This window comes from Salmo trutta, chromosome 23 (genome assembly GCF_901001165.1).
Source record: "Salmo trutta chromosome 23, fSalTru1.1, whole genome shotgun sequence".
Classification (NCBI taxonomy): Eukaryota; Metazoa; Chordata; class Actinopteri; order Salmoniformes; family Salmonidae; genus Salmo; species Salmo trutta.
The window spans coordinates 20,987,342-21,012,731 of NC_042979.1; the positions used below are offsets into that span (position 1 = coordinate 20,987,342).

Sequence of the window (25,390 nt, forward strand, 5' to 3'; positions counted from 1 at the left end):
GACCAAAACATTTATTCCCTTTCTAAATCCTATGTTCCCTAACCCTAAAATAGCATTTTTCCTCATGGGGACTGGCGAAATGTACCCACTTGTCCGAATGTTCCTTGTTTTACTCTCCTTGTGAGGACTTCTGGTACCCACAAGGATAGTTAAACAAACAAAAAATGCACGCTGTATCTCTTAAATCACAGGCGCAGAGATGATGCTTCCATGATGACATCTGAAACATACCGGTATTACCTGAATTCATCTTCATCGTCGATGATGCCATCATCAGTTGAGATGTTAGGCTCTCCATTTGGTCCAGACATATTGTTGTTTACTTCTTCTTCTGAGGTTTAACGCCGGTTGGCATCCAATTTGTTTCATTACCGCCACCTACTAGACTGGAGTACAACTCCATTATACTTTGCTTGAAAAATAAAAATGTACTAAATAAATACCCTACCATCTAACACTACACTCACTAATTTCAAAATGATATAAAATTAAATGAACCCCACCCTACTCCACTAATTAAATGTATTTATTCCTACCTCATGCCATCATCCTGAAAGGATGGGACGTCACCACTTAACACACCCTGTAACTCTTCTGATGTCAAGTCTAGCACACCCAAATACCTCTGCAGCTGCCACCACAACCTCAATTTTCCCGAGACTTCCCTTCAGTACAATGTGACAACTAATGCACTACTCTAACCCTGGAAACCTCAACCTGCCTCTCTCGCAAGGGACATTTCTGAGCCCCAGCTCCATGGGCACAACAACAATTAACACATTCCGCTACTTTCCTCAATACTACACATTCCTTTGTCTCATGACCTTCTACACACTTCTCACACCTTGGACCCTCCCTCCTACACACTGCTGCCACATACCCATAAGCTTGACAACTGTAACATCGTAATGTATTCGGCACATCGCTCGTACAGGATTACTTATATATCCAAACTTTGTCGGGCAAAGACTCAACTTCAAAAGAACAGACAATGACTTCCGTTTCCCCACTCTCGCCACCCTGTCTGCGTCGCATCAAACGACGACCATCAGATACACCGGGAATCTTTCCCCTCAGCTGGTCAACTTTTATATTTACCGCTACCCCTGTTATCACTCCTTTCACTGGTGCCCTTTTCTTGAGAACGAAACAATTCACTTTTCTTGCCCTCATTCGTTTTACTCCGAGCGCATTCTCCCTCTTCCTCACAGAAACACAAACCGTTATCACTAGACCACTTCTAGTTGCCATCACCCAACTCTTTTTTCACCCACCGTGAAACCACAAATGGATCAGCCAAAAGGAAAGAGTACACTTTTTCCATAAACTTCACTCCTACTGTCACAGACTCTTCTTCATCCTGATCCTCGGTGTATACCTCGGTATCCAATAACTTCACCGCACCTACCACATAGGATGCTTCACACTTATTCACTTCCATTTCTCCTCCTGTCTTCAGCTCCCTCTGCTTACACTTTCTACCATTCTTCTTTAACAAACCATTTCCCTTTTCCCCACAATTTTTATCCGACACAAGCCCTCTCTTTTTCCCTCCATTCCTCCTCCGTTTTCCAAGTATACGTCTCCTTATGATAATACTCCTGACACCCATCTTGTTCTTGCTTTCTCTAGGGACTCCATTTCCGCCGAGCGCTCTTCTCCCTAGTTGTTTACGTAGAATTAGCTACACTGAAATGAATTAAGAGAAAAGATGCGTTAGTTGGCACTGCAGCCAATGTAGCTAACGTTAGTAACTTAACAAACACAGATACACGTTCACTTACATTACTATGTTCATCACCAGTGCACTTCACATATAGTAGGGGTTTCTAATATAATATTCTGCTGGAAAACAAAAACCTAAAAAGGACTACATCGTAATGCACAAATTGGACTTAGCTGGAGTGCTAGCTAACAACCGCAGCCTGTCACGTAGTGTCAGATGACTGATAATGACAACACTGAGAAACAAGCTCCCCGACATGACCCAATGTTCAAACATTGCTTTACAAATACTTCAAGAGATCTATATCTACAATATATTTGGCCTTGCAATTATCAGTTAAAAAACTATATCAGACTGGAACACAATAGGAACGATAGAATCAAATCAGGCCGTTTTGTGGTCAGTTTCGTGATGTAGTTTATTTTGTGATTTTATATTATCTTTGGCACATCCCCTCTGATATCGTTAATTTCAACGTAAATGTTTAACTTTTCATTATTTAATTTAGTGAATCTTAATGTCAAATTTCTATTGGTATTTATACATTACAAACAGTTGTCTTTATTTTGTCTTGAGTACTACCAAAGACATTATGAAGATAGGCCGAAACTGCTTCTCCCCGAATCATCTAACTAAGCTCAAGCTCAACACGTAACGGTCTCTCACGCCACACTGCGCATGTGCACACCGTCACTCCTTTGATATAAAGTTGTTTTCGACGAAAATTAAAATGTGTCAGTTTGTCACTTTTACGAGGTTGGAGTAATAAAATGTTCAGTTACTTAAGTCATTGGCTCAAATTTAAGTTGTGCCTTTAGATTTCGAGAAAATCAACAACGAAGGAAGATTTTTTTCACTTATCTCATTGACTTATCAAACCCCAGGCTGGTCTGTGTGGCAAGTGTTCCCGGAAATCTTGCGACATTGTGCCTCTGGGTTTGGAAACTCTGTGGTACTAGGTCCCATAAATATCGATTCCATTTAAATTTAAGGGGCTTTTTATTGGCATGGGAAAACATATGTTTACATTGCCAAAGAAAGTGAAATAGATAATAAACAAAATTGAAATAAACAATACAAAATGTACAGTAAACATTACACTCACAAAAGTTTCAAAAGAATAAAGACATTTCAAATGTCATATTATTTCGATATACAGTGTTGTAATGATGTGCAAATAGTTCAAGTACAAAAGGGAAAATAAATAAACATAAATATAAGTTGTATTTACAATGGTGTTTGTTCTTTAGTGGTTGCCCTTTTCTTGTGGCAACAGGTCACAAATCTTGCTTCTGTGATTGCACACCTGCGGTATTTCATCCAATAGATATGGGAGTTTATCAACATTTTATTTGTTTTCGAAATCTTTGTGAGTCTGTGTAATCTGAAAGAAATATGTGTCTCTAATATGATTATACATTTGCCAGGAGGTTAGGATGTGCAGCTCAGTTTCCACCTCATTTTGTGGGCAGTGTGCACATAGCCTGTCTGCTCTTGAGAGCCAGGGCTGCCTTCGGCGACCTTTCTCAATAGCAAAGCTATGGTCACTGAGTCTGTACATAGTCAACGATTTCCAGTGGTCAGGTATTCTGCCACTGTGTACTCTCTGTTTAGGGCAAAATCGCATTCTAGTTTACTCTCTCTGTTTACTCTGTTGTTAATTATTTCCAATGTTTCAAGTAATTATCTTTTTGTTTTCTCATGATTAGGTTGGGTCTAATTGTATTGCTGTCCTGGGGCTCTTTGTGGTCTATTTGTGTTTGTGAACAGAGCCCCAGGACCAGCTTGCTTAGTGGGCTCTTCTCTATGTGTATTTCTCTGTAGGTGATGGCTTTGTTATGGAAGGTTTGGGAATTGCTTCCATTTAGGTGGTTGTAGAATTTAACAGCTCTTTTCTGGATTTGGATATTTAGTGGGTATCGGCCTAATTCTGCCCTGCGTGCATTATTTTGTGTTTTACGTTGTACACGGAGGATCTTTTATCAGAATTCTGTATGCATTCTCAATTTGGTGTTTGTCGTATTTTGGGAATTCTTGGTTGGTGAGTGGACCCCAGACCTCACAACCATGAAGGGCAATAGGTTCTATAACTGCAAGTATTTTTTTGCCAGATCCTAATTGGTGTGTCGAATTGTATGTTCCTTTTGATGACATAGATTCATAGAAGGCCATCAAAATATATCAGACTGCACCATACTGTTATAAACAATAGGTGGCGCCACGGTCCTATAAGTCTGGAGAGGAAGAAATACGCCCGCGTACCCACATGACTGGCACAGCTAGACGCTAACAAAATGAAATAAGAACCTTAGTTAGCTTTCTAGCTAATCGACCATGGAGGACCTACCTGCAGATATCAAAGCTTTCCTTCTAAATCACCCATTTTTTGAACTTACGGACGACGGCAAAAGGGTTAGAATTCCAACCGCACCAAACTTATTTTCACAAAATATCGTATTGACTAACGTTGGCAAAAAACGTAGCTAACGTTGGCTAGCTAGCTAATAATGTTATGCTGTATCTGATGTGAACTACATGACATGTATATGACAGCATTTTGTTTCACATTTTTATTTTTTAGATAAAATGCGTACTCAATGGACATGATTGTCCTTGCAACCTCACAGAGCTCCAGAACTTCACCAAAGGGAAGAAATATCAGAAAATGTGTTCTACTGCAGAGTTCAACTATAGTCAATATGAACCACATGTTGTGCCCAGCTCGAAGCAACCGTAAGTATTCCCTAAGAGCCATACTCTCAGTAGTTGGCGGTTTCGTGTTTTAGAGGGGAGCATCTATGACCTCTTGGCAGATGCTATATGATATTACACCCACATTCACAGGGCGAATGTTTAGCCTCCATCTCTCTCCAGACCCATCCAGAGGTTCTCCAACTGCTGCCACCAATTCAATGTGAATATAGGACTTCTGTGGTTATCAAGTGCCTGTCTGCCTCTGAAGTTATGTCCCCACTCTAACCAGTTCTTGGGGTTAGGGTAACTGACCAATTCTGTATGTCTGACCTACAGCAATCAACTCTTCTGCAAGTTGACGCTCAGACACATCAATCGCCTGCCACACCATGTCTTACAGCATGTCAATGGGAAGCGGTTCCAAAAAGCGAAGAAGAAATGTCAGTACTTCTTGCCACCCAAAATGTCCTTCCTCCTACCTACCCTCAAATGTTGATGCTTCCTTTCCACTCAACATATTTAGAGGTTTTCCACTGAGTGCTGTTGTTTCAGGGGACTTTTGTTCTGCGCTTTCAATTTACCAGTGAAGCATCTTTACAATCCATCAGATGTATGTCACTAAAATATAACTACCTGAAACACCACATAGATGGTTGTTTTCACTGTCGTCAGTACAGTTTATGAATTGTCTAATCTCTCCCCAAGATGAAGTGTGTGTGCAACAGGGGGTGGAGTACATGCCAGCCAGCCTCCAACAGAAGAAGCCCAGAGATAGAGAGAAAGATGGGGAGAGGGGGCGCAACTTCCAGCGGGGGAATGGAGCGTGGGCTCCTGACTCCAGCGATGAGGGAGGCAGTGATTCTGAGGACAGCATGAGTGACCTGTACCCATGTTAGTACTTCAGTCATTTTTGTGTAAAACAGTCAATGGTGACACTGGCAGTGTCTGAATACACATGCTAGCATACTAAATAGTATGCAAAAAATGTATTTATAGTATTTGAAATGTCAAAAATAGTACTCCTAATGCGCAAGTGCTTTGACTCCCGCAATTCGTTCATTTTGGTACAGCCTGTCAATTTATCTGATCATCAGCTGTTGTCAAACAAAAGACGAGTGAATTCTACTAGCTCAAATGGCAAAATTAGTATGCATTTTAAGTATGTAGTACTTTAGTATGGGTATTCGGGCACGACTAATGTCTGCAGTGGATGAGCTAGAACATACAGTATGTGGATTCAAGTATATTTTATTTGATACATTTGCTTCCTTTCTGGAAGGTGAAAACTAATGTCTGGCTTTTTCTTTCTTTCCAGCCACTTTATTCTCTCTGAAAAAGGAGACCGAGGGTATGGAGGAGGAAAAAGATGCCTTTAAAACGGATGATGAGGAGGAGATGGAGATTGATCAACAGGCGCCACAGAAACGCAAGAAGGTCACATGGCTTAACCCTCATGGAACTGTTTTTTTCACCAGTAGTGTTGAGCAGTGTTCCAAGCAAACAGGTCTGCATGTGGTTGTTGAATTACTGTAATTAGTAACACCGCTCTCTTTGCATCTTCAACAGGTTCAGGCTGGTGGTTTCCAGAAGAAATTCAAGAATCATAACTGTAAAAGAAAAGGTTTTAAAGACCATGTTAAAAATGGAAAATAAAGGTGAATGCTGTGCTTCTCTATTCGCACTTTCAATTTGTGTCATATACTCTCATCCTGTCGAGTGTTGCTAAGTAGATGCAAACATAAGGCTGCTCCAAGTAGCTAATTATCAGTTTTTCTGTCTAATTTTTGAGCAAAAGTTGACAGATCAACACTACATCTGTAATGTTCCACACAAAAGCATTTTCTAGTCTTGACATGGATTCTGCTATTGTCCAGCACCAAATGTACATCTTACAGATGCTCTTATCCAGAGCGATGTACACTCGTCAGTGCATTCATATTTATTCTTTCCCATACTGGTCCACTGTGGGAATTGAACGCACATCACTGGTGTTGCGTGGACCTTGATCTACCAACTATGCCACACAAGACGAAATGTAGTCCTATATAGCATCTCAACTACAGCATTTGATGATCATCATATAGCTCCAATTATGAAAATGTCCCAAATGTACTCACTTGACCATAGATTGTGGGAACGTTTGATAACTGCCAGATGAGGTATTTGACGGCCCGCTACCAAGGACTGTGGGCTCTCCTAACTCTTGTAAGGCTGCCAGCCCAAACGGCATCCCTAGCCGTGTCCTCAGAGCATGCGCAGACCAGCTGGCTGCTGTGTGTACGTACATATTCAAACTCTCCCTATCCCAGTCTGCTGTCCCCACATGCTTCAAGATGGCCACCATTGTTCCTGTACCCAAGAAAGCAAAGGTAACTGAACTAAATGACTCGCCCGTCGCACTCACTTCTGTCATCATGAAGAGCATTGAGAGGCTTGTCAAGGATCATATCACCTCCGCCTTACCTGTCAGACTAGACCCACTTCAATTTTCTTACCGCCCCAATAGGTCCACAGACGATGCAATTACCATCACACTGCCCTATCCCATCTGGACAAGAGGAATACTTATGTAAGAATGCTGTTCATTGACTATAGCTCAGCATTAAACACCATAGTACCCTCAAGCTCATCATTAAGCTAGAGGCCCTGGGTCTCAACCCAACCTGTGAAATTGTGTCCTGGACTTCCTGATGGGCCTCCCCCAGGTGGTGAAGGTAGGAAACAACATCTCCACTTTGCTGATCCTCAACACTGGGGCCCCACAGGGGTGCATGCTCAACCCCTCCTGTACTCCCTGTTCACCCATGACTGCGTGGCCATGCACGTCTCCAACTCAATCATCAAGTTTGCAGACGACACAACAGTACTAGGCTAGATTACCAACAATGCTGAGACAGCCTACAGGGAGGAGGTGAAGGCACTCGGAGTGTGGTGTCAGCAAAACAACCTCTTACTCAACGTCAACAAAACAAAGGAGATGATCGTGGACTTCAGGAAACAGCAGAAGGAGCACCCCCTTATCCACATCGAAGGGACAGCAGTGGAGAAGGTGGAAAGTTTTAAGTTCCTTGGTGTACACATCATGGACAAACTGAAATGGTCCACCCATAGAGACAGTGTCGTGAAGAAGAGGCAACAGCGCCTCTTCAACCTCAGGAGGGTGACGAAATTTAGCTTGTCACCTACAACCCTCACAAACTTTTACAGATGCACAATTGAGAGCATACTGTCGGGTTGCATCCCCGCCTGGTAAGGCAACTGCACCACCCACAACTGAAAGGCTCTCCAGAGGGTGGTGCGGTCTGCACAACACATCACCGGGGGCAAACTACCTGCCCTCCAGGACACCTACAGCACCCGATGTCACAGGAAGGCCAAAAAGATAATCAAGGACAACAACCGCCCGAGCCACTGCCTGTTCACTCCGCTACCATTCAGAAGGCGAGGTCAGTACAGGTGCATCTAAGCTGGGATGGAGAGACTGAAAAACAGCTTCTATCTCAAGGCCATCAGTCTGTTAAACAGCCATCACTAACACAGAGAGGCTGCTGCCTACATACAGACTTGAAATCATTGGACATTTTAATAATGCCACTTTCATAATGTTTACATATCTTGCATTTCTCAAATACACTGCTCAAAAAAATAAAGGGAACACTTAAACAACACAATGTAACTCCAAGTCAATCACACTTCTGTGAAATCAAACTGTCCACTTAGGAAGCAACACTGATTGACAATACATTTCACATGCTGTTGTGCAAATGGAATAGACAACAGGTGGAAATTATAGGCAATTAGCAAGACACCCCCAATAAAGGAGTGGTTCTGCAGGTGGGGACCACAGATTACTTCTCAGTTCCTATGCTTCCTGGCTGATGTTTTGGTCACTTTTGAATGCTGGCGGTGCTTTCACTCTAGTGGTAGCATGAGACTGAGTCTACAACCCACACAAGTGGCTCAGGTAGTGCAGCTCATCCACGATGGCACATCAATGCGAGCTGTGGCAAGAAGGTTTGCTGTGTCTGTCAGCGTAGTGTCCAGAGCATGGAGGCGCTACCAGGAGACAGGCCAGAACATCAGGAGACGTGGAGGAGGTCGTAGGAGGGCAACAACCCAGCAGCAGGACCGCTACCTCCGCCTTTGTGCAAGGAGGAGCAGGTGGAGCACTGCCAGAGCCCTGCAAAATTACCTCCAGCAGGCTACAAATGTGCATGTGTCTGCTCAAACGGTCAGAAACAGACTCCATGAGGGTGGTATGAGGGCCCGACGTCCACAGGTGGGGGTTGTGCTTACAGCCCAACACCGTGCAGGACGTTTGGCATTTGCCAGAGAACACCAAGATTGGCAAATTCGCCACTGGCGCCCTGTGCTCTTCACAGATGAAGCAGGTTCACACTGAGCACGTGACAGACGTGACAGAGTCTGGAGATGCCGTGGAGAACGTTCTGCTGCCTGCAACATCCTCCAGCATGACCGGTTTGGCAGTGGGTCAGTCATGGTGTGGGGTGGCATTCCTTTGGGGGGCCGCACAACCCTCCATGTGCTCGCCAGAGGTAGCCTGACTGCCATTAGGTACCGAGATGAGATCCTCAGACCCCTTGTGAGACCATATGCTGGTGCGGTTGGCTCTGGGTTCCTCCTAATGCAAGACAATGCTAGACCTCATGTGGCTGGAGTGTGTCAGCAGTTCCTGCAAGAGGAAGGCATTGATGCTATGGACTGGCCCGCCCGTTCCCCAGACCTGAATCCAATTGAGCACATCTGGGACATCATGTCTCGCTCCATCCACCAACGCCATGTTGCACCACAGACTGTCCAGGAGTTGGCGGATGCTTTAGTCCAGGTCTGGGAGGAGATCCCTCAGGAGACCATCCGCCACCTCATCAGGAGCATGCCCAGGCGTTGTAGGGAGGTCATACAGGCACGTGGAGGCCACACACACTACTGAGCCTCATTTTGACTTGTTTTAAGGATATTACATCAAAGTTGGATCAGCCTGTAGTGTGGTTTTCCACTTTAATTTTGAGTGTGACTCCAAATCCAGACCTCCATGGGTTGATAAATTGGATTTCCATTGATTATTTTTGTGTGATTTTGTTGTCAGCACATTCAACTATGTAAAGAAAAAAGTATTTAATAAGATTATTTCTTTCATTCAGATCTAGGATGTGTTGTGTTCCCTTTATTTTTTTGAGCAGTATATATATATATATATATATATATATATATATATATATATATATGCTGTATTTTATACCATATATTGCATCTTGCCTATGCTGCTCTGTCATTGCTCATCAATATATTTATATGTATATATTCTTATTCCTTTACTTAGATGTGTGTATATTAGGTAGTTGTTGTGGAATTGTTCGATTACATGTTAGATATTTCTGCACTATCGGGAACTAGAAGCACAAGCATTTCGCTACACTCGCACTAACATCTGCTAACCATGTGTATGTGGCCAAAAAAAATGATTTTATTTAATTGAGAGAACGCGCAAACTTTGGATCTTGTTGTTACTACAAGGTCTTTGCTATTTAGCTTCAGTCGCACAGCGTATGACGTAGGAGCAACTGAGGAGGGATCCTCCACATGTCGTGTGTATCTTTGCAGATCATAATTTCGAGTAAACAACCCTTAACAGATTCGATCGGGGGTAAGTGTGCATTTATTTGTGTAGTATATGGTTTCAAATATTCATAGCTACGTTTTCAATGCATGCTTGTTTACCTTCTAGCTAGCTTGGCTGTCCAACGTCAACAAACAACTAGGAGAGGGACCACACAAAGAAGACAGTTTAATGCCAATTGTATTCGCATACTGCCTAGTCTAAGTGATATATTTTACGTTTTGAAATATTAATACATTTCTTGGTAAAATATTCGTGCTTTTCCTTCGCGATGGACTCGCCTCATAGCCAGCCGTAGCTTCATGTCAGCTAACTATATGTAAAAAAGATATGCGTGCAATGATGATGACTTATGTTGGTCTCATATGGCTATTTATTCCTTCTTGTTACAGGGGAGCCAACATAATCAGCCCCACAAATTATCTTCTAAACTGAGAACATTGACAGGACTCTTCTTTGGGTCCTTGCTCTCCACAACAGCTGTTTGCTATGGCAACTTCATCCCCAAGGTTCACGTGGTGTGATTGTCGCAAACACAAGATTCCTGTCAAAGATACCCATGAGCTGTGCCTGCATTGTCTGGGCATCCAGCATGCCAAGGAGGCTGTGCTGGAGTATGGCAAATGCCCACACTGTGCTAAGATGGACTGGAGCACCTGCATCAACCGCCTCACTAAAGTTCAGGAGATAATGCACCGCGAGAGCCAGCAGAGGAAGCACGAGGCAGCACAGTCTGAAGTTCAGCCCAAGCCTGAGACCACTTCAGCTCCCATCAAGGAACCAAAACCGGAAGAGAATACAGTCCCCACCCTGCCCCCACATCGGCTCTCTGCTTCCACACCAGCCCATTCCTCCACCATGCCAGTGTTGTTCACCATCCTCTCCCCACCCCCAGCGCAGGCAGGGGACAATTTGAGCATCCCAAAAGGCACTTTCCTCTCACAACTTGCTATTCAGCAGTCAGCTGACTCCACCCCATCCTTGAGCCAATCAGGTTCCAACATGCTGACCTCCAGCTCCTGTAAACGACACAGTTTCTCATCGTCCTGCTCCAAACGCTCCAAACGGAGCCGCAGTAGCCACAGGCGGAGACGCTCTCCCTCCTCCTCCTCTTCCTCTTCAGACTGGAGCTCTGATGAAGATGATTCCTGCCCCTCTGGAAAGGGAAGGAGGTCTCAGAGGGAGTCGCGGCAAGCTGTCCGGTCAGAGAGGAGGCACGGGGAGCTGGTGGAGGTTGTTCAACAAGCCGTCCAGCTACAGTGGGCTGTTCTGGAGAAGCGCATTGAGGCTCTGGAGAGGAGAGGTGCTGAGGCTGTTGTGTCGTTCCCCACTCCAGCCCAAACTATACATCTTCACGCCTCCATCCCTCTGGCATCCACCTCATCTCAGGAGGGCAACCAGAGAGATTTATCCTGCCCTGTCAGCGAGCAGCTGGTGACGGAATCTATGTCCGGTACCATTGTGAAGCAGGAAGAGGAGCCTTCCTCCATTTCGTTTGCCTTGAGACCTCTCAGTGATGGACACCGTGAAGGGGAGGATGCCTCTCAGTCAACTGAGGGTCCTATCTCTAAACAGGACTTACTGGAAGCTATGGAGCTTCAGAGCCTCATAGCACGTGCTGCCAAGTATCTTGGTATAGACTTTCCCAGCACACCAGCCAGCCCCAGCCCACCAGACCCCACAATGGTGCCGGAGTTTGAGGACCTGGTCCAGAGCTTTTGGCCAAACCCTGCCAGCTCGAAACCGTACAGGGAGCTGTTCTCTAAGATGTACAGGCTTCACGACTGCCAGTCTCCAGCGTATGACCAGATGCCCCAGGTCAACTGCTTCATGTCGGCCATCTTCCAGGCGGTGAAGCCCACAGAGAACAAGGAGGCGCCGGTGCCAGCTGAGCGATGGCGTTTCACTGAGACTCTAGTAGAGAGGATGTACCAGACTGCTGGCATGCTTGCCAAGACGGCCAACTACCTACGCTACCTATCAGACTACCAGAGGAGGCTTCTGCTGGAGATCACTGAGGATTGTCCAGCCCAGCGTTTTATGGTGGCCCTTAACGAGCTGAAGCTCATTGGCCAGTTCACCCTCCAGCTATCCTCCCACCAGGCTGAACTGTCTGGAAGGGTCATGGCTGCTTCTGTAGCCATCCGAAGACAGGTCTGGATGGCTAAGACCAACTACACAGACTCTCTGAAAGCCACTGTGGCTGACCTTCCATTTGTGGTCAGTCACACCTTTGGGGTTAGCTCAGCCTCAGGCCCTAGCTCAACTGGAATGGTGTGCAAACAGGAACCGTTGTAAAGGCTACATTTGTTACATGTATAAAAAGTGTGAGTAGTATGAACTTTTACCTGTGCTGAATTGGGTTGAGACCACTAAATGGTTCACTTGTAGACATGTAAATAGGGAAATATTCTTTATAGTCTTATTGCACTCGTTTTTTTTTATCTAGGAATTTTGCAACTGTTTTTGAACAAAGGTAGCATAGTATCTGTGTATTGACTGCATTACAGTTCTTTTGACTGCGTGTTTGGTAAACTTCTTCAGAGGTTATGTTGAAAGTAAGTTTCTTGTTCATTATGAGACTTATAGTGCCTTCAGAAAGTATTCACACCGCTTGACTTTTTCCACATTTTGTTTTACAGCCTGAATTTTAAAATGGATTACTTTGACATTTTGTATCACTGGCCTACACATAATATCCCATAATGTCAAAGTGGATTTTTATTTTATTTATTTTTTACAAATTCATAAAAAATTAAAGCTGACATGTCTTGAGTCAATAAGTACTCAAGCCCTCAGTTATAGCAACCCTAAATAAGTTCAGGACTAATATGTTGCATAGATTCACTCTGTGTGCAATAAGTGTTTTAACATTAGTTTTGAATGACTACCTCATCTCTGTACCCCACACATACAATTATCTGTAAGGTCCCTTAGTCCAGCAGTAAATTTCAAACACAGATTCAACCACAAAGACCAGCGAGGTTTTTCAATGTCTCGCAAATAAGAGCACATATTGGTAGATGGGTAAAAATAAATAAATGTAAATACTTTCTGAAGGCACTGTATGATAGATATCATCCATTATTTTTCTGTCCACTACCTCACTCTTCTTCAGAAGTTCTGTGATTGCATAAAAAGTATAATAAAAGTGCACAAATGTTCTCTGATTTTGTATTTATTGTGAAAATAGTCAATATTTTGTTAATATTGAATAGTAAAATGTTACCTCATCTTCCGCATAGAGATGATCAAATAAATGTACGTCTGTAGCATGGCAGTAGTCAAATCAAATTTGATTGATCACATACACGTGTTTAGCAGACGTTATTGCGGGTGAAATCAAAATGCTTGTGTTTTCCAATATTGAGTCACATTGAAGATTGTTTACATGTTGGTGTTTTTTATCATGCTGCTTTATACACTACAGTAGGCCATATCTCATGTAAATTAGGAATGTTCTCATCTTTAACTGTTTACATGAGCAAACCAGTAAACATGGCAAAATGACGAAGTCCCTGGATAAGTATACGTGGCATACAGCGCTCGGTAGACCAATGCTGCGTTCGGGTGCTAGTCTGAACTAGGAAACTTAGACATTTTCGACATGCTAAATAGTTGAACGCGGCACTTGTACAGCTACAACCACGCAGCAATTCGGACATTTCAGAGTTTCCTAGTTCCGACTAGTACATGAACGCTGCCAAACGAGGGGCTAGCGTTGCAACGCGAAGCATTGTGGGGCAGAGGCGCATTTGTGACAGGGAAGAATTCCTCAAGTAAATATCTTAGGCAGAGGAGTTCTACATTAGCTAATATTACCTTCACGTTGATAACGTATAGCACTAAGCCTCACTATCGTTAGACATGGGGCAGGAGGAGCTCATGAGTCAAGCTGAAGATGTGGCAGACCAGGTAACTTCCTTGTTTCTAGTTAGTTGTTAGCTATCGGTACCTTACAGTCAGATTCAAAGGAAATCTGGGTTCTTAAGTTACAGTACCTAGCTAGCTAGCCACAGCTGCTTGAGTGAGTGACTCGTTATAGCTTGATGGCTAATATTACTTGCACAACTAGCTAGCTACACGCATTATTTGCTGTTACTGTAAGTAAGTTACCTAGCTACATGGTTTGCCAACTACGTTAACGTTATCACACGTTAGCTATCATCATGTAGCTAATAGCCAATAACTACAGCAGTACAAAAGTGCACAAATGATTGTCCTCTTGTGCTTTTCCTGCTTGTTGTAGCCAGATCCATCCATACATGGTTCTGGTTGTACTGTTAGCTACCTAGCGTTAGCTGCCTGCCAGCAAATATTCAAATTAATAATGTCCGGTTAGCTAATGGAACTCTGGCCACATAGTAACACACGATAGTTGACGTTAGCTTGCTAACTTAACTAACGCTAATTGACTCTACTGTAAGTTACCTAGTTGATACATTTTGTATTGCTTGTTCTGGTGGCCTTCCAAACTAATTGGTAAATCAGTGGCACTGTCTCAATGAATCCCTCTGCAAAATGTGTGTTTGTAAACCTCGACGCCATAGGTTTTATGGCAAGTCATTTTCTGAAAGTTCCTATTTAGTTTTAATCGCAATTCCTATTTATTATTAATCACATTGCCATTGTGAAATGGTACTGTGGTTGCTCAATCGTGTGTTGGGCTTACATTGCCAACAACATGGAGGGCTTTGCAGCTTACCTCTTGTGGCAAGGGCCTATTACATGTGGTTGGTTCTATTGAATTGTTCCATCTCTTTTAGCTGAAATGCAAAGAACTGTGCATATTGACTGCCCCACAGCCATGCCACCACACTCAGTTCTTGCAATGGTATGAGTGTTGTGTAATGTATAAGAAAGAAAATGTGAACATATTATGGTCTTGTATGCCCTTACAGTAGGTCTAGCTTGTTGTCCTGTGGATAAAATTGCAATCCCCTTGAAATGCTCTGGTCTATAAGGGGACAGTGTCAAGAACCCCATAGTTCAGGTATGTGTTACCCCGTATGAAGATTACACAGGAAGTCATATAATGCAAGCCTATCATGCTGTATTTCCTTTGATAGGAAGTTACAATATTTCAAGACCGATGTTATTTCAAATCGCTCTAGCCTACAGCCTAGCTCTAACCATGTGAGCTTTTTCTGTTTACTAGGCCTGTTAGTTTTTCTTTACACAGTTGACATACTACACAGTTGACATACCCTAAGGATATACATTCAGTGAGCGTGTAACCATAGATTAGAATACAATAGGATCTCTGTGAGTGTAACCTAGTCTTGCTACTTTTGTGAACTTTTTGAATTAGCACCAGCTAATACCAAATATTTGGTTTACCACCAGGTATATGACATGCCCAACTCCACTGTCCACCCCTTTGACATTTTAAGCTTTGCTGTAAAATAACCTACGTCTGGAAATGTACATCTCAAATTGCTGTGCCATGAAACGTGGCTTAAGGTAGGCCTGCCCTACACTTTCAAAGGCACATTCTTCACTAATAAGCTCTAAGAAAACAGTTCTAGTCTAATGTAGGCTACTCCACTATGCTCCATATCTAGGCTGTCACAACACCTTCTACATCCTCTGATTGGCTGCTAGGCCCTCATGTGCCTCTATGAATGGTCAAGTTTGTTTTTCATGGCTCGGTGCCCCGGGTGGGCAGATTCTGTACATTTTAGACCATTCCATTGGTCCTTAAGTGAAATCTCCACCCATCCGGGGGACCGGGCCATGCAAAACGAACTCGCCCACTGGCGTGGGAGTTGTTGAACTGTGATAGGCTGCCAAGACCAGGCAGTGGTGATGTGGACTGTATGGTGGGAGGGGTTGTGGGATGATTAATGTTCTTCTGCTGTACTTACTTGGGTAGGTAGAAGATGATCAGTTTCAATGTATTGGAGGGAAGCCAACAGAATGGAGGTTTAGTAAATGTAGGGCAGTTTTTTTTGCAATCTATGTGAGCAGGGGTTTATTTCACACATAGTGGTTGCAAGGGTCAATAACCTGACACAGGATATATTTGGATTTGCAGAATTTAAAAGTTTGTAATGTAGTACTTTACTACATTGAGACTGACACATCAGTGTGCTTTTTGTCTATGAGAGCCTGTTTTAGTCCATCTTCCTAATAAATATCCCTTCTTCTTACCCCACCTCAGTCCCTGCTGAAATGGTACCAGCTGTCCTACGCTCTGTCTATTGTCCCATATTGCTTCTGGAATGCCCTTGCATGTTATCTCATATGGTTTTCAGTATATTTATTTCCTTTTCCTCATTCTGGTAAAGCCAGTAGGAGGACTTGCACTCAGGCTAGAATTAATGGTGGCTGGTGCATAGAAAACATTTCTTTAGAGTTCAAAAAAGGTCCTCACTCCAACCATGAAAAGGAATAACCCAATAATAATAACCCAATGAAGTCGAGACAAATAATATACTTAATTTAATCCATGCTCAAGGAGTTGCTAGGGCGCGATGATCCAAGTAAAGTCCCCCTGGGCAAACCCTCCCCTAACCCGGATGACGCTGGGCCAATTGTGGGCACTCCTATGGGACACCCGGCCACAGAAGGTTGTGGGACAGCCCGGGAATGAACCCGGGTCTGTAGTAACGCCTCTAGCACTGCTATGTAGTGCCTTCGACCGCTGCGCCACTCGGGAGTCAATTTACATACTGTTTTACCACTCCATTTGTATATACTGTATTCTAATCAAGGCTCATCCTGTATAACTTTTTTTTTTTTTTAAATCTTTATTTTAACAGGGAAAACAGACTGAGACCTGGATCTCTTTTACGGCTGTGCCCTGTGTAAACATGTTGACATATACAGTTTTAGGCATACAGACAAGAACATTTCAAACATACAAAACAAAGACACAATTCAACAGAAACAATCACAGACAACATCATATTGATCCTCCATAACATTTTTGAAATGGGCAAGGGACACCAGAGTGTCTAACTTAAGTTGGATCTGCATTTGTTCCATAAATAAGGTGCAAAGGAACTAAAGGCAGTCCTACCCAACTCTGTGGAGACCGCAGGAGTCTCTAATGTAATCCACATCTGTGATCTGGTTTTAAAATTTGTATATCTAGTGGAAATTAATGATGAAATATATGGAGGTAGTTTTAAAAGAAGTGCTTTATAAATAAACAAGAGAGCATGTTGCTCTCGCCTCACAGATAGAGAGGCCCAACCCACATGTTGATAAAGGATACAGTGATGAGTTTTGTAACTCACCCGTGATAAACCTGAGTGCACAATGGTAAATAGCATCCAGTGGTTTTAATGTGTTTGCCGATGCATGCATATAGATAATATCACCATAATCTAAAACGGACATAAAAGTAGCCTGCACAATTTGTTTTCTATTTACGGAGGACAGACAAGCCCTGTTTCTGTAAAGGAACCCTATCTTGAATTTGAGCTTTTTTCCCAATTCAGTAACATGTTTTTTAAAAGAAAGCCTATCATCTAACCCTACCCCTAAATATTTATATGCAGAGACCTGTTTGATTTGAGTACCATCCAAGCTAGTGATTACAAAAGTGTTTCTAACTGAGAGTTTAGACCTAGAAAAAAACATGACATTTGTTTTCTTAGCGTTTAAAACAAGTTTAAGCTGTAAAATAGACCCCTGTAGTATCCTAAAATCAGACTCCAACAGCTTGGTCCGCTGTTGGAGCAATAGAGTACATCACTGTGTCATCTGCATATAAATGGAATTTACAATATCTGACATCATCACCAATGTTGTTTATATAAAGTGAGAACAATAGTGGGCCAATTATTGAACCCTGAGGGTGTGCACAATAGTGCACAGCTTTTCTATTCATATACTGTCTATACGCACCATTATATACATATATTTATATTCTGGACTCTGACATTGCTCGTTCTGATATTTCTTAATTTCTTTTTATGTTTTGGATTTGTGCTAGAAACAATTATTTTAAAATTAGCACCCTTATGTAGACCTAGCCCCACCCACATCCGTTCCAAGCATGGAAAGGCCTTGGAGGCGATATATAACAATATGCATTTCATAAATATTCGAATAAAGTGTGTAAATAAGACGTATTAAACACGCCTGTATAACCACAACGAGGACATAGCAAGTTTTCATTAATCATTGGGTACATCATACGAAAAACTGAGTCATCTTAAATAGGGACATAATTCATGTTCAAATTCACAACATACATAGGCATTTCATCATTAAGTCCTTTAGGAAATAATGTCTGGAGGGTGAAAATCCCAAAACATTCTCTTTTGCTCAGAGTATTATTAATATCACCTCCCCTGTCTGATATCTTAACTTTCTCTATGCCACAAAATCTAAAGGTAGAAATGTCATGCTTTAGGTCATTAAAATGTACTGCGACTCGATAATCCCTGTCGTTTTTCCCGATTGAACTTTTATGTTCACTAATTCTCTGTTTGAGAGAACGAGAGGTTTTACCGACATAGCAGAGCCCACATGGACATTTAATAATGTAAATAACATGGGTGGTGGAACACGTAATAATGTCATTTATTCAGAACCGTTTTCCTGTGTGGGTGGCAGACATATTCACACTTCATCATGTTGTTGCACTGTGCGCATCCTCTACATTTATAGCTACCATTTGGAAAAGGGCGTAAAAGAGCCTGGCTGATTTTCTTTTGTGGCTGGCAGTTGGCATGTACCAATTTATCGCGTAAATTGCGACCTCTCCTATACACAATAAGTGGTGGATTTTTAAATTCAGCTGGCAAAGCTGGGTCCGATGATAAAATATACCAGTGTTTCTTGACCACATCTCCCACTTTTCGCGAGTTCAAAGTATGTGGTTGTGAACATTACGGAGTGTTCTTTGGCTTTAGCGGGTCTTTTTTGTAGCAGTTCATCTCGTGTTTTTCCCAATGCCAAATTAAGAGCTTCATTCACACATTGTGGCGAATAGCCTCTTAGAAACCTAATGCGCATCTCCGCTGCCTTTTCTAGATAATCCTCTGTGGAGTGGAATATACGGCGCAGTCTGGAAAACTGGTTTATAGGAAGTCCTCTTTTTAATGGCTCAGGATGGAAGCTGTCCCCCTGTAATAGAGTATTTCTGTCCGTTTCTTTTCTACAAAGAGTTGTAAACAGGGTTCCATTTGATTTCTCAATCCACATATCAAGGTAATGAACGCGTTGAGTGTCACATTCAGTAGTTAATTTGAGATTGGGGTCAATGTCATTGAGTACTGCCATAAAATCTGACAGCTCGATGGCAATTTGAATGCACAGAAATACCATGACACAATCCTGAGGCCCATTGTGAGGCTTACTGTGTCCAACAGATGCATATCTGTATTCCCAGTCATGTGAAATTCATAGATTAGGGCCTAATGAATGTATTTCAATTGACTGATTTCCTTATGAACTTTACCTTAGTAAAATCTTTGAAATTATTGCATGTTGCGTTTTTATATATTTTTGGTCAGTATAGATGGCTACAATACTCAGTACAAATCTGAGAGGGCGGGGCAGGGGCACTGCTGGTGTGTCTACACAACATTACAAACAATACACAAGGTCCAATTCCTAATTTAGACCTTGGGGGTGTAGAGTTTTTAAAAGGAAGATCCATGTCCTCATTCACCCTGTTTTACTGTCAATGCTAGTGCCTGCTGAAATGTCCATGTAGTCTATCCCAAATGTAGGCTTAAATGTCCCTTTCTCTCTCTCGCAGTTCTTGCGAGTGACTAAGCAGTACCTGCCTCACCTGGCTCGTCTGTGTCTAATCAGCACCTTTCTGGAGGACGGCATACGCATGTGGTTCCAGTGGAATGAGCAGAAGGACTACATTGAGGCCACGTGGGGCTGCGGCTACTTCCTGGCCACCTGTTTCGTACTGCTCAACCTCACAGGACAGCTTGGTGAGCAAGGCTGGGATCATCAGCTTGTTTGTCATCAATGTTTTTATCTTTATAATCTGCATAGGTCCAGATAGGATCCATCCATGCATGGATTGACTAATATGAGTCAGTAGTGTGGTGTGGGCCATGAATGATGATAGTGTCTTTCAGGGGCGAAAATCTGATATCAACTTTGGAGGGGACAATTACATTACATTTTCTCAAGAGCAATTCCTGAGGGGGACACCAAAAGTAGTGCTGTAACACAGCCTACGTTTAATATGGTAAATGTATATTGAGGAACCAAAGAAATAAGGTGTTTGCCGTACTCCTAACTACCGGTACCCAAAACTACACAACTAATCACAACAGCAATACCATTGCCTTAAACTGGTGACTGAACTAAGATTTGTTAAAGTTGAGAGTGGGGGTATCCATGGTATTTTCCAATTATGTTCCTATTTTACAAGTAAAAAAAATTGAGAACCTTTCATAATGTTGCCAAACAAAGACTCAACAAACTTACCTGAGAATCCCTGTCTCTGCCAGTCTGTCCCTGCATATCTGTCCCCAACTCTGCTGTCTGTGTGCCATCTGTTGCCTGCTCTGCCTAATGACATCATTGTGAAACATTTCCATTAGAATTTAATTTCTTTCTTATGAACATTTTATCAACTAGTCTTTGAGATATTAGGCTACTTTACTTTGCGTTTTGGTGTACTGAAAAATACTCTGATGTCCGTCTTTTTTCTGCCATTTTTCTACCTGGTTGGCTACACACACAGTGTGTAGGTTATTTACAGTAGGAGATGGGCTTCTATCATCTTATCTTCTATCATTCTATATGGGCTTCGACCTAAAAGGTAGCTAGCAAATGTGAAACGGATTGCAGTGACAAGAGTTGACAGCTGTATGAGTTCACCATTTACACAACATATGCTGCAACCTTTTGTAATTTTAATAGTTTGTTTCATATTGGCTGGCTTCTATCAATAGCTGAATTTGCAAAGCTAGCGAGCACCAATTCAGTGGTGTTTGCTATAATCTTTGCTACCCGGGTTAAATAAAGGTGAAATAAAATATATAAATAAAAGTTCCCTTGCGACAATTTAGCTTTTGCAACGAGACCATTAAATATATTTAAAACAATGGTAGAAGAGAGTGTAGTTCTGTTCAGTTTATCGCTAACCTTATCACAGGGACTTTGAAGCACTAACTTACATGCATGCTGATCTTGGAATAAATTGACGATAGCAAAGATTCCATCTTTGACGACGCCACATAAATGGAATAGGTACTAGCTAGCTTAATAGTTAATATTTGCGCGCTAGCTCTGCATATTCAGCTAGTGTGTGTGCGCGATTGACTGGATTAACCTCACGTCAGTTACGTGCATTGAATGCCTTTCAGACAGTAGATACGACCTTTACGTTACCTCGCAAGCTAAGGAACTGGCAGTGGATCAAACCATTGTGAGGCAAAGGGTGGGGGGGTTGCAATCTTTTGAAACTTAAAAACGAGCTATTAAGTGTCTATAATCAGCACAATTGCTTTCATTGCGTATTATTAATATTATTTAAATTACATAGTTATGTTTCAGTGATATATTGGGGGGGACAAATCATATTTTCCCAGGATGGGGGGGTGGTGTCTTTGAAGGCTGGTCTTTGAAGGCTGGGGAAAGATACGGGGATTGAAATAAGTGTGAATGCCACCCTTTTTGGGGAAGATGGGGAACAGACCGTTGTGCCGTTGTGCCGATCCTAACTGTCCGTCATTCATTTTCTCTCCAACAGGTGGCTGTGTCCTTATCCTCAGTAGACACTTTGTACAGTATGCCTGCTTTGGATTATTTGGAATCATAGCTTTACAGGTGAGGAAATATCTAATATATTGCAATGCACCCCTCTGTGATTTTGGGCTGACAGAACTCAAATGGTTGACAGCCTAACACTGGCTATGTTTATGAATTTCTGGCTGTGTAATATTTCATGCTGAATTTATTTTTATTTTCTCTAGACGGTTGCATACAGTATTTTATGGGATATAAAATTTCTGATGAGGTAGGTCTCCCATTAAGTTTATAAATAAGATGTTTACATATTAAATTGAAAACATACATTTGACTTAAGTTTCTTTTCCATTACTTTACCGATTACACTCATCGGCCAGTTTTATTAGGTACGGGGTTAGGGTTTAGTACGGGGTCGGACCCCCATTTGCCTCCAGAACAGCCAGACTTTTTCAGGGGCATGGATTCTACAAGTCGGAAACGTTCCATAGGGATGTTGGTCCATGCTGAAGCGATGGCATCACGCAGTTGCTGCAGATTGGATGGCGGTATGCCACCGCCACAAACCTGTACCTTTGAAACTAGGCAAGACGGGTCCATGGACTTGTGCTACTTCTGCCATCAGCGTGATGCAACAGGAACTGGGATTCCTCTGATCACGCAATGTTTTTCCACTCCTCAATTCTCCAGTGTTGGTGATCACGTGCCCGCGAGAGCCACTTGATTTTTTTTAGCTGATAGGAGTGGAACCCGGTGTGGTGGTCTGCTGCAATAACCCAGCCGTGACAAGGATCGACGAGTTGTGCGTTCCGAGATGCCATTCTGCACACCACTGTTGTAGTGAGCCGTTAATAGCCTGTTTATGGCCCGCCTGTTAGCTTGCACCATTCTTCTTCGATCTCTCTCATCAACAAGCTGTTTTCACCCACGGGACTGCTGCTGACTTGATGTTTTTGGTGTGTCGCACCATTCTTGGGAAACCCTAGACACTGTCGTGTGTATGAAGCCCAGGAGTGGGGGCCGTTTCTGAGATACTGGATCTGACGTGCCTGGCACCGCCAATCATACCATGCTTAGGTCACTTGTTTTGCTCATTCTAACGTTCCATCGAACAGTAACTGGATGCCTGTCTGCCTGCATTATATAGCAAGCCACGGCCACGCGACTCACTCTGTAGGAGCGATGCATTTTCATGAATGGATTGGTGTACCTAATAAAATGGCCGCTGAGTGTATATGACAGTGTTTAAGTGTCTTAACCTTGGGTATATTTTCCTGTCTGTCCCACTAATTCTATAATTCTTTATGTTGAACTATGGATCCTCTTACACCCTGTCCCCTCCTTCCTTCCCTCACTCTCCTCTCTCAGGAACCTTGCCCTGGGCGGTGGACTCCTGCTGTTACTAGCGGAGTCGCGTTCAGAAGGGAAGAGCATGTTCGCTGGTGTACCCTCCATGGGAGAGAGCTCGCCAAAACAGTACATGCAGCTGGGAGGGAGAGTCCTGCTGGTGCTCATGTTCATGACCCTGCTGCACTTTGACCCCAGCTTCTTCTCGGTGAGTAGACCACACCGCCTTGCATCTATAGTGCCACTCAGGAGGGACTATAGGTAGAGGGGGAAAAAGCAGTATTATGCATTTTTTCATAAATATGCAGAGATCAAACTGAGTTTGCATTTGGGGTGTTTCTTTGAAGATTATGCACAGTTATCTTAGTCTGTCATATCTAAAAACCATACTAAGTGCTGCATTCATTTAGATGGGTTCTGGTGCAACTGTTGTACAGTAGCATTGGTGGTTCAGACTTCTAACCCATGTGTCCCTTTCCACTCCCCCAGATCCTCCAGAACATGGTGGGCACGGCCCTCATCATCCTGGTAGCCATCGGCTTCAAGACCAAGCTGGCAGCCCTGACCCTGGTAATATGGCTGCTGGCCATCAACATCTACTTCAACGCCTTCTGGGCGGTGCCCGCCTACAAGCCCATGCACGACTTCCTCAAGTACGACTTCTTCCAGACCACGTCCGTCATTGGAGGGCTGCTGTTGGTCGTAGCACTGGGGCCCGGTGGGGTGTCCATGGATGAGAAGAAGAAGGAGTGGTAGGGAGAGGGGGATACACTTTTCTGGCCAACCACATCCACAGCAACCTCCCCCTCCGCCACTCTGTCTCGTCCTTTTGTTTTCTTTTTTCACATTTTGTTTTCCAGCTGCTGTTTTGAGTTCAATATGGTTGATACTGGATTTTTTTATACACCTATTTATGTCTGCTTTATTTTGTGGCAAGAAAAACCCCCAGCTGATTTTGAATAAATTGTCAAAGTGTAAGGTAACTAATGAGTTACAGGTGGAGTTTAAAAAAAATATGAATATCCCAATGTATTTATGGATGTTACCATAACCTTTTCAGAAATAACCTGTTTTTTGGGAATAGCCAAAAAACAGGCGAAGTGGTAAAGGTGTATCATCAGTTTGATTGCCAATGAAAACACCAATCTTTTCCTGCTTGGATGTTGGACTATCTGTGACTTGCTCATCATATCAATCCTGAGACCGCAGGCACTGAATACAATACAATTCTCCCTCACTCTAGGTTGCCATCTTTCCTCGGGATGAATTGCGGGGGGTGTGTACATTGTATACTACTATTCAAAATGGTGGATTGAAATGTGCTTGATTTAATATTGAAACACAATTGCTAGCACCTGAAATCTTTTTGGGCACTTTGTACTGTATGTCTTGCGCAAATGCCTAGTAAAAACTAGTAACTGTATTTTAACAGGGCAATAGGGGGAGCTCAACATTTTGTAAAACACCATATTCTACAATCTAGAGAAGCAAGTAGAACTGGACAGTCAGTGACCACCCGACATTGTATTTGCTCATGTTTATGTTTCTATACTGTTTAAGAAAAGAGAAATAGTAAGTATTGATTTTCAGAAGTTTATATTGTATTTTTGAGTATTTGTTTTGTTTTTACGAGATCATGGCGAAGAAATAAAAATATCTGTTTGCTCTCATCTTGATCTCAAAATGGGTCTGTTTGTGTTTATAAAACCCAAACCAGGGTTTTTATACTATGGTTTGGGACCCAAAGTGGACCATGAGTGGTGGGTCGCGAGTTGAGTAAACAGTTATCACACACTATTTCATCTTAAAATGTGGGTCGTTCGAGGACAGTACATTTCTCATTTGGGTCTCTAGTTGGAAAAAGCTTAAGAACTTCCTGAATTAGTCTAATCTCTGGCTAAACTCACAACTAGGGTGGGACTTCTTCCCTTTCTGCTGCTCTCATTCGTTGACGCTCCAAAGGCAAAGTCACGTTTTCATTGGCTGTTGCACACGAATTTTGACAAATCAAGTGCCAAATACGTTTGCATACGCGTTCGGTTCAACGTAGTTGAGAAAGGACTCGAGAGACCTCGTCATTTTCCTAGTCAAGATTTTATAACGGTAAATAAAGAACTGTAAAATGTCACTATTTTACATTCTGTATTGGTCATGTAAAATTTAACGTTACATTGAGTCGCTGTCAAACATCGAAGAGATAGCTAAGGATCACATCGTGACTGCTGCTGATTATTGAGAAGGCCATGGCATCAAGCTAAATTACGTGCTACTGAAGCCAAGTACCCCTGACTGCAGTGTGCAGTTCG

At 42.7% G+C, this 25,390-nt stretch overlaps 3 protein-coding genes and 1 long non-coding RNA gene across 5 annotated transcripts; 3 read left to right on the plus strand and 1 right to left on the minus strand.

Annotated features, from left to right (window-relative positions):
- Positions 1-1,261: 1,261 nt before the first annotated feature.
- Positions 1,262-2,209, minus strand: LOC115159555 (uncharacterized). Its single transcript, XR_003868902.1, has 2 exons — positions 1,785-2,209; positions 1,262-1,689 (listed from the first exon to the last, which is right to left on the minus strand). It is a non-coding gene; the product is annotated as an uncharacterized LOC115159555 (long non-coding RNA).
- A 1,765-nt stretch (positions 2,210-3,974) lies between these two features.
- On the plus strand, positions 3,975-6,108 carry LOC115159556 (surfeit 2). Its single transcript, XM_029709406.1, has 6 exons — positions 3,975-4,138; positions 4,308-4,459; positions 4,757-4,860; positions 5,126-5,311; positions 5,736-5,854; positions 5,987-6,108. Exons 1-6 carry the CDS (start codon positions 4,061-4,063, stop codon positions 6,071-6,073), a joined length of 726 nt encoding a protein of 241 aa, XP_029565266.1. The 5' UTR covers positions 3,975-4,060; the 3' UTR covers positions 6,074-6,108.
- Positions 6,109-9,992: 3,884 nt separating this feature from the next.
- On the plus strand, positions 9,993-13,223 carry LOC115159557 (uncharacterized). The gene is made up of 2 exons (XM_029709407.1): positions 9,993-10,085; positions 10,451-13,223. The coding sequence occupies exon 2, from the start codon at positions 10,548-10,550 to the stop codon at positions 12,354-12,356; it is 1,809 nt and encodes a 602-aa protein (XP_029565267.1). The 5' UTR covers positions 9,993-10,085; positions 10,451-10,547; the 3' UTR covers positions 12,357-13,223.
- A 521-nt stretch (positions 13,224-13,744) lies between these two features.
- Positions 13,745-24,754, plus strand: LOC115159558 (surfeit locus protein 4). 2 transcript variants are annotated; one of them, XM_029709409.1, is made up of 8 exons: positions 13,896-13,973; positions 14,960-15,051; positions 15,405-15,521; positions 19,780-19,966; positions 21,742-21,818; positions 21,965-22,008; positions 23,106-23,292; positions 23,574-24,754. In XM_029709409.1, exons 4-8 carry the CDS (start codon positions 19,861-19,863, stop codon positions 23,838-23,840), a joined length of 681 nt encoding a protein of 226 aa, XP_029565269.1. In that variant the 5' UTR covers positions 13,896-13,973; positions 14,960-15,051; positions 15,405-15,521; positions 19,780-19,860; the 3' UTR covers positions 23,841-24,754. The 2 variants fall into 2 exon arrangements, with proteins under 2 accessions (XP_029565268.1, XP_029565269.1); XM_029709408.1 differs by lacking the exons at positions 14,960-15,051; positions 15,405-15,521 and having other exon boundaries at positions 13,745-13,973.
- The last annotated feature ends 636 nt before the right edge of the window (positions 24,755-25,390 follow it).

What these genes read in the sequence shown, in the direction of transcription:
- LOC115159557 (XM_029709407.1), top strand. Translation starts at nt 10,548, where the DNA reads ATGGCAACTTCATCCCCAAGGTTCACGTGGTGTGATTGTCGCAAACAC.
- LOC115159558 (XM_029709408.1), top strand. Translation starts at nt 13,926, where the DNA reads ATGGGGCAGGAGGAGCTCATGAGTCAAGCTGAAGATGTGGCAGACCAG. An exon ending in CTGAAGATGTGGCAGACCAG is followed by an intron (nt 13,974 to 19,779) that starts GTAACTTCCTTG and finishes TCTCTCTCGCAG; the next exon opens with TTCTTGCGAGTGACTAAGCA. An exon ending in CAACCTCACAGGACAGCTTG is followed by an intron (nt 19,967 to 21,741) that starts GTGAGCAAGGCT and finishes TCTCTCCAACAG; the next exon opens with GTGGCTGTGTCCTTATCCTC.
- LOC115159556 (XM_029709406.1), top strand. Translation starts at nt 4,061, where the DNA reads ATGGAGGACCTACCTGCAGATATCAAAGCTTTCCTTCTAAATCACCCA. An exon ending in TTACGGACGACGGCAAAAGG is followed by an intron (nt 4,139 to 4,307) that starts GTTAGAATTCCA and finishes TTTATTTTTTAG; the next exon opens with ATAAAATGCGTACTCAATGG. An exon ending in GTGCCCAGCTCGAAGCAACC is followed by an intron (nt 4,460 to 4,756) that starts GTAAGTATTCCC and finishes TCTGACCTACAG; the next exon opens with CAATCAACTCTTCTGCAAGT.